A 7980-nucleotide genomic window follows, 5' to 3' on the forward strand; every position below is an offset into this window, starting at 1 on the left:
AACAACAAACCTGTGGTTTCCAAGCAATGTTCCGACTACCCACTACGGTAAAATCATAATGTACGTAAGAGTTGTATAGGAATATGATGCGCGAGTTTGTCAATGAGTCCTTCCCCTAACACCGACCGCGTCTCTTTCTACGTACCGTCAGTAACGATGCCCTCGGCACACCTTCTACACACGAGTAATAGATATTTCTACTCCACTACTTTCTCCCTATTCTTACCCAAGCTACATTGCTAGAGACATGTAGCTATAGATAGTTCCTTCCACAATTTGAAACCAAAATAAATTTGTTTATAACGCTTTATTTAACATATTTCCAAATACAATTGTAACTATATAATAATTTTGACAAAAACACTATTGTACAATTACTAATAAACTTAGATAAGAACATTATAAAATATAAAAACATACGTTTAAAATTCACAGAACATAAATGTTATCACAATGCATATCGTTTTTGAATATTCCTGTACACTGGGACATCATAGCTCTATTTATGGCCAAAATTGGGCTAACCCTTTCACATCCGAACGAAAGTAAATATGCTAGCATTGGATGGCGTCTTGTTGGTGCTGCCACAAAAGTACCATCCGTGCTAATAACTAGAACTGGTAAAGTTAATTGATGGTCGTATATGTTTAAATTTTCTGTTACAATTTCATTTATTTCAAACTGATTGATTGGCTTCGGTAGATTAGTAAAATCTGACTGGAACGGCATGTTTGGATTACTATCTGTTAGTATTAATATATCGTACAATATTATATTTGGCAATATTTCACCATGAGTATTGGTAAAATTGACTTTGTCTATACCTGTAACGGATTGCTTAGTAATATTATCAAAATTAGTGGATTGCTCAGTATTGTATGTTTCACTGGTAGGTTCAGTGCTAGTAGTAAAAGTGGGAGTTGCCGTATCATTGGCATTAATATTACTGATAGAGTTAAAAGCGTTTGTTACATTTTCTTCGAGTTCAGTGGTACTCGATTTCACAGTCGTTGAAATGTCAAGTGCAATGTTGGACAAATCCATTTCACCTTCATATGTGACTCGACTATCACGTTTATTTCTCTGAGAACGAATTGCGTGTTTGTTGAGGGATAAACCAGGTACTGCTTCATTATTATACCATAAAGACCGATTGAAAAACGAACACGTTTCGTTCAAAACATGATGGATCAACAAATTAAACATAGCGAAAAATTCTTTTTGCTCTTCTTCGTTAATTTTCTTCAACGCATTGACGTACTTTTCACTTTCAATTCCGTCATTGTGCTGTCTTAATATTGCAGATATTCTTCTGTCTGGATGGTGGTGCATGTTAAAAATGTCATTGTAAGTGCTGAGGTCCATCGCTACGCCACCATATTGCCACACTGTGAATACTCTCACGTAAAAGTTAAGGAAGTTCATTGGGATCGTTCTCCACTTATACCTATGAGGAGTTGAAGCCATATATTTGCTTAGAGGCATAATCGTAACATTTACATTCGGATACTTTTTCTGGATTATTCTAATCTCTTTATTATTTTGGTCGAAATTATCCAATATATTATTAGTAGATTGAATTAGCTTATTATACAATCTCGTATGCCTCGAGCCTTGAATTGGTGTTTGCGACGAATCATCCATTAGAAATAATACATTAATGTGAAGTAAAGGATATTGTTGTGCTATGCTTGAAATATAGTCTGAATATACGAGAAATGAGACGTAACTTCCACGTGGTACTATATGATGGTAGGTGACGGTACTGGTCAGTTTCGATGCATTACATTTATTTATGATTAATGGCTGTCTTCGGTATGCATTTAAGCCCAGGGTATAAAAGGCAAGAAATGATATTCCAATTAAAATAAATGTTATCCAGCAAGCCGAAATTAATTCTGTAAATGAAAGCATACTTTATTTATAAAAGATAAGATAACATAAAGATAGATAGACCGAATTAAGATATGAAGTTACTATATAATTTTGATAATAGTTATACTTGCACTAAGAATTTTAGATATTTTCGATGTACTTTTTAACGAATAATAATTTTTGTTCTCTAACCGGGCCAACGATCCATCCAAGATTGCTTTGGCGTACGAGTTGTATGGCAGCCAGACGTGATAATACAAGGGGGCGCTGGTAGACCTCGATTGCTTCCATCGCTTCCTCCACTGTCTATCTTTAGCAGTGGGTACTGTTCTCCGTCTTTTGTCCCAATATGCTCACCCATCGAGTGCTATCAAGTTTAAATTTAACTCATGACTTTTTATATTCGATATCCAATCTGGTTCGAAGTGGAGATCGTAAAATTACGGATTATTTTTATGATAATCTGTTATGCAATTAAAGAATTCTTTGAATATAGTCACCAGTTAGAATGGATAACTGAAGCTGGTGTATTATTTCAACATTTTGAAACATAATTGAATGTAAGAAAACTTTAGTGGCTTATCCAGCGATTTATTGTTTTGTTTATCTATAACTTTATTTATTTATTTATTTACTTTATGTTTTATCAATCAAATTAATTAGACCTTACCTTGTGATATTTATGAATTATAAACGCTGATGTAATTTTAACAATCTGACGTCTTAATGTAAATAACTTATTACATGACTAAAATTTTATTCAAATTTTGAATTTCAAAAATTGTTTTATGAATTTAGTTTTTGCTCATATATTTTTATTTGAAAAGAGGTTGTATATGTATTCAACATTGTTATAGTCTGACCACTAATATAAGAATAAGAACTCTCGTCTTTTTGCGGAATTTGGAACTAATTTATTACCGCACATTAAAAAATAATGTAAACCCCGACTCTAGGGACTTTGCATTCATCATCACAAGCTCACTATACGTCCTCACTGAAGAGCCCAGAGCATACCCTGATAAGGGGTGACTAGGCCTTATTCAACCACGCTGGCCAAGTGTGGGTTGGTCGGTCTTCGCCGATATGTATAGGTTGCATCACGATGTTTTCCTTCACCGTAAGAACATGAAATTCGAAAAAATCAAAAATTACGTTGGTAAATGGTGGGATTCAACCCAAGACCTGTTGTTTACAACTCAACTGCTCAAACCACTGGATCACCGACGTTTCGACTTTGCATTAGTTAGACTATTTATGTTTGATGTTGCAGGGAAGGATAAATAACACGACAGATGTGCAGGTATATCTAAAATCGTTTTTGAAAAAGGTTTTAAACATTTTTTTAATCTAAAATGGTAATCTATCAATATACATAGTACAAGTATAGTTTTCTTTGGTAAAAACGAAGTCATAGGGATCTAAACCAGGTTAAACGTGCTATAAGTGCAACAATGCATAAACATGACAATTGTTTATAATTAACCATTTCACCTTGAGGTATCGCTGATTCAGATGTATTATAACAATAATGTAACAGCGTCATTACCTGAATTCAATACGTGAGCATATAAATTGTTATATCAACAAAATTATGGTGGAAAGTGTAAACGTACGAACGTTGCGAATCAAACAAAAACTTCATACATCTTATTGCTCTTAGTGCATTATGCGAGTGTGTTTTGATATTACAAGCGTCATACATGCATACGGAGTTCATTTGCAGTATTAAAATATATATTTCAATATAACCAAGTTTTTGACTGTTTACATTAACGTAATATACCGGTATGTTTTTTATCTTCTTAACATTTCCTACCTTTTAATGGTACAAATAATGGTCATTATTAAGTGAAATATACTCTTATTTATTACATTTTAGGCCTTATTGATCGATGAAGAAAAATTATAGTGTCCAAATATTCTTTATTGAGATATCATATAAAGTTTTAGAACAGAACGAATTACGAATCGAATTACGTAGACACCAACATTTTTGGATATTTTATGGTAAGTAATATATTATTTTACATTGATTATTATGCCAGTGTCCATTCCATTATCTGCAAGCCACTACAATTGTATTTTGTACGAAATTACGTAATGTTGCATTGTAGTGTTTTGAATTCGTTTTTTTTTTCTTTCTTCCTGTCTATACATATACCCCTAATAAACCTATTTGTCCTTAAATATTAAGAGAAAATAATATGTCATTTAAATTTGACAGGCCACTTGGCATATTTTTTAATTTCAAAGTGTCACATTAAAAGAAAGTCCTTCTATTTCTGTTTTGAAGTGTAAGTATTGTTACAAAACGTCTAATTTTAGTTTAGTTTATGGTTGTTATTGCAGAAATATCCATTCTATAATTCGCGTTAAAGGTCAATTAACTTTCTTTTTTAGTAACACAAATGGCCCAGACATGAGTGAAATGTACCAGGAGCAGCATCCATTGTTGTGCGATGATTTCTCTGACGACGACTTCAACTGCCAAAGCTATAGTCCTCGGGCAAATATACGCATGCGCCCCCTCGTATACAGCGGTCGAGCTAAGACCCAGATGAAAGGGGCCGTTGCGGTTATGACCAGCTGGCCAGGTAAATATCATTGAACAGTGCCTTAATTTCATTGCGAGAGAGTCAAAATTTATGGCGGCCATTATTTTATGAAAATTCAGGATAAAATAAAGTGATTTAGTGAAAAATAGAAAAGTAACATTATGAAGTTAGAAGAAGTTTTAGAAAAGGATTTAACTGACGTTTTTAAAGTTTCCATCCAATCAAAACATTATCTTTTTATTTCAGAGCAATGGTGGTCAACACTGAAGTACTGGTGGATGGGAATTGCCATGTTTGCTATCATAGTTTTAATTGTTTACAACAGTGTAGTTGCCTTCTCAATGCTTTCACTTACCTATACTAAAATAGGAAAACCTAGACTACCTTACAAAGCTTTCGAGAATACTGTGATAGATGATACCAAACTCAATGTATACATGCACATTTTCGCTAACAAATATGAAGAAATCAATTTAAATACAATATTACCGTATGTGGAAATAATGTCAAAAAAATATCAAACATTTAAATTTCACCTTGTCGCTGTAATAAATTATACAATTAAAGAAAGTGACAGAATGAATGATCAAAGTAGAAATGACTTAGCTCTCGAGTCTTTATGGAAAGATGAATCCTTCGACATGAACCGTAAAGTAATCTTTCAAAATAACCTTATTTTAACTTATGTTGCATTAAATAAATACATTGATAATCCAGTTCTGCCAAAACTTAATAAAAGTCTCTCTGAAGAATTTACTGAATTTTTTGTAAGGGCCTTGTCTATTTGGGAGAAAGGTGGAGTTGCTTTTAACCCAATTATACTCACACCAAAAACGCCCAACGCCATTTACTTAGAAAAGATACAAAATGTACTCAATAAGTACAAATTAATTGATAACAAAAAATCTGAGATTAAAATAAATGCAAATAATCATCAAGGAATACACACTAAAAAGAAAGTTAATAATATTCGCGATATAATAGAAGCTTTGGAAGCTGGAGATAAAATTTACAACAATTCCCAATACAATTTATTGGAAGAAGAAAATAGAGTCAACTTAGTCCCTTCTCTTAACGACAAAACTATTTTAAGAAATGAAAATGCCTCCGATCCCCTGTTTCTATTACAAACCGTACACGAGATTTCTAACAAAAAAACGAAACCAATCCAACAAAACAAAGCCAGTGATCGCTTCAAAAAAGAAATTGGTGGGCATCATCAACATCAATTACAAATGGAATCAAAAATTAACTTGAACAATGACACTCGACCAAGTTTACTTCCTTTGTTTTTAGAATTTTTATTCCCTAAAAGAGATAGTTTTGTATCTGATGATATAAGAGCGAAAAGAAGTGAGAAACCAAACGATAAGAGTAATGGTTCAAAAACAGAACATGAATCCATTTATCAGACATCCCATGAAAACGATATTCATGTATCATTTGAAAATAACAAACAACAGGATCTAAATTCAAATTATCACACAGAAAACTGTGAACATGACACAAATACTCACTTGACAATTGATTTAAAGGGGAATGTTATAGCCTCAAACACGCCTTGCCACGCATTTGTGGCCTCATTGCTTAGTAATGTAGCTGATCATATTGAAGGAGAAACGCTTTCTGAATATATTATTGCACAATTAACTATTTTTTGTAAAGGAGTTCTTTTTTCCTGTAAGGGTATCGATGTAATTTTATTATAGAGTTATTTTAAAATATTCTTGAAGATATTGTTGTTAATGTTATTATTTTTATGAAATAAAGACAATCTTCTTAAATCATTATTTTATTTAAAGTACCTAAGTATCTACTTACAAATATAACTAATTAATCGTGTTCAAAATATTGCTCTCATGTAAGTAATTTGCAATATCTTGATCACAAGTCGAATTATCCTTACTAGCTAGTCATGACAAATTTTAAGAGGAAAGTGCGTCTTTTTCACATTCTTATCCAATTGTCACCAAGTAACAGACTAGATTTTGTATAAAATACGTATTGAGTGTACAGACTACTGCCACGCGCATTTTGTTCATTATTCCAATTTATCGCTGTGTTTATAATATTTTTTACATTCACTTAAATACAAAAGTTAATTTTCTTACTATCATGCGATATTTTTCGTCTCAATTGGAATTTCTGATCTCCCAATCCATTGATTAGAAGAATGTTTACATGACGCCATCCTCAATATTGGTTCGCATCTTCTACTCACTGACCAATACACATAATTGTCTGGGCAACGATATACAAAGCCTTGTAATTTTCCTCTTTTAGAAACTTCACATTTCAATATGGCTGGTGAACATTCTTCATTCTTTTCAAATGGATAATGACCTTCTCCAGTACACCCATATTTGTTTTCGTTTACAGTAATCTAAAAAATAAAAGAAAACTATATTGAAGTTTATTTCTATGTAAAATTTTAAAGTTTTATCTTATCTTAACACTTACCGTTTCCTTGATATTGAGGTTTAACCGTTTTATCCTTCGATTTTTAGCTATAGCGCCTTGACATTTCTTCGAAGCTTTGCTTTCTTCGACACATTGAATTTTACTTTCATCGTAAATTGTACCATTTGGACAATTGAATGTTGCTATCTTCAGTTCATGATTATCATTATTCTCTATACATTGATAGAAAAGATTACAATACTTAGGATGTCTCTTAAACGATGTTGGACAAGCGTACAAATATTGATCATCTTCAGTATCTGGGCAATCCTTGCCTGTAGAACTTCCTTGTGTTGTAGTTGCTTCAGTGTTTTCTGTTGTTGATTCAGTACTAGTTGACGTTGCTTCAGAAGTTGTAGTATTTGTTACTTCAGTGCTTGAGTCCGTACTTGTTTGCTGTTCTGTAGTAGATCCCTGTGAGGTAGTTTGTTCTGTTGCACTAAGAGTTGTTTGCGTAGTGGGTTGTTCAGTTGAAGATTGTTCAAGAGTAGTAGATGTTTGTTGTTCAGTCGTACTTGTTGTCGCCTCTGTGGTAGTACTAGTTTGTTCAGTCATTGTTGTTTGTTCAGATGTACTTGAAGTGTTATCAGTTGTAGATGTATCTACAGTTGTGGTTGTAGATTGATCACTCTGAGTTGTAGTCGTATCGGTAGTAGATTGTTGGCTTGTTGTTTGATCAGAACTTGTTGAAGTGGTATCAGTTGGTTTCACTGTGGTAGAAGTACTTTCAGTGGGAGGCTCAGTTGTGGAAGATGTATCCGTAGTTGTCATAGTTGTAGAAGTGGTATCAGTTGGAGTTGTAGTGGAAGTACTCGTTTGACTTGTTGATGTTTGTTGATCTGTAGTTTGGGCTCCTGCTATCGTGGATTGTGTACTAGTCGTTTCACTACTGGACTGTATGGAGGTAGTTGATTCGGTTGTAGTTGTCTGCGCCGTCGTTGTAGTCTGTGAGGTATTGTTCACTTGTGATTGTGTTGCATTACAGTTACGTGGGGGATATACGGATTCCTCGTAGTTACAAGTATCAAGAGAGGGGTCCCAAATGGTGCCTTCTCCGCATTCAAAGTGAAAAACAGAAAATTTGCTT

The 7980-nt window shown here is 33.4% G+C and overlaps 3 protein-coding genes across 3 annotated transcripts in view; 1 reads left to right on the plus strand and 2 right to left on the minus strand.

The window, feature by feature from the left end:
- Positions 1 to 290: 290 nt before the first annotated feature.
- Positions 291 to 2581, minus strand: LOC106107048. The gene is made up of 3 exons (XM_013287729.1): positions 2546 to 2581; positions 2068 to 2242; positions 291 to 1898 (listed from the first exon to the last, which is right to left on the minus strand). The coding sequence occupies exons 2-3, from the start codon at positions 2234 to 2236 to the stop codon at positions 430 to 432; spliced, it is 1638 nt and encodes a 545-aa protein (XP_013143183.1). The 5' UTR covers positions 2237 to 2242; positions 2546 to 2581; the 3' UTR covers positions 291 to 429.
- Positions 2582 to 4094: 1513 nt separating this feature from the next.
- On the plus strand, positions 4095 to 6178 carry LOC106107210. The gene is made up of 3 exons (XM_013287967.1): positions 4095 to 4172; positions 4279 to 4472; positions 4680 to 6178. The coding sequence occupies exons 2-3, from the start codon at positions 4298 to 4300 to the stop codon at positions 6140 to 6142; spliced, it is 1638 nt and encodes a 545-aa protein (XP_013143421.1). The 5' UTR covers positions 4095 to 4172; positions 4279 to 4297; the 3' UTR covers positions 6143 to 6178.
- A 31-nt stretch (positions 6179 to 6209) lies between these two features.
- LOC106106843 (mucin-22-like) overlaps positions 6210 to 7980 on the minus strand; it is a 22659-nt gene continuing 20888 nt past the window's right edge. Inside the window, exons 5-6 of the mRNA XM_013287502.1 lie at positions 6894 to 7977; positions 6210 to 6816 (exon numbers count right to left, since the gene is read on the minus strand). Coding sequence (XP_013142956.1) covers positions 6547 to 6816; positions 6894 to 7977 — 1354 coding nt within the window. The 3' untranslated portion in view covers positions 6210 to 6546. The remainder of the gene's footprint in view (positions 6817 to 6893; positions 7978 to 7980) is intronic.

The sequence above is a fragment of the Papilio polytes genome, unplaced genomic scaffold (genome assembly GCF_000836215.1).
Source record: "Papilio polytes unplaced genomic scaffold, Ppol_1.0 DF822067.1, whole genome shotgun sequence".
In the NCBI taxonomy this organism is placed as follows: domain Eukaryota; kingdom Metazoa; phylum Arthropoda; class Insecta; order Lepidoptera; family Papilionidae; genus Papilio; species Papilio polytes.

What these genes read in the sequence shown, in the direction of transcription:
- LOC106107048 (XM_013287729.1), bottom strand. Translation starts at nt 2,236, where the DNA reads ATGGGTGAGCATATTGGGACAAAAGACGGAGAACAGTACCCACTGCTA. An exon ending in TTGGATGGATCGTTGGCCCG is followed by an intron (nt 1,899 to 2,067) that starts GTTAGAGAACAA and finishes TTTCATTTACAG; the next exon opens with AATTAATTTCGGCTTGCTGG.
- LOC106107210 (XM_013287967.1), top strand. Translation starts at nt 4,298, where the DNA reads ATGAGTGAAATGTACCAGGAGCAGCATCCATTGTTGTGCGATGATTTC. An exon ending in GGTTATGACCAGCTGGCCAG is followed by an intron (nt 4,473 to 4,679) that starts GTAAATATCATT and finishes TTTTTATTTCAG; the next exon opens with AGCAATGGTGGTCAACACTG.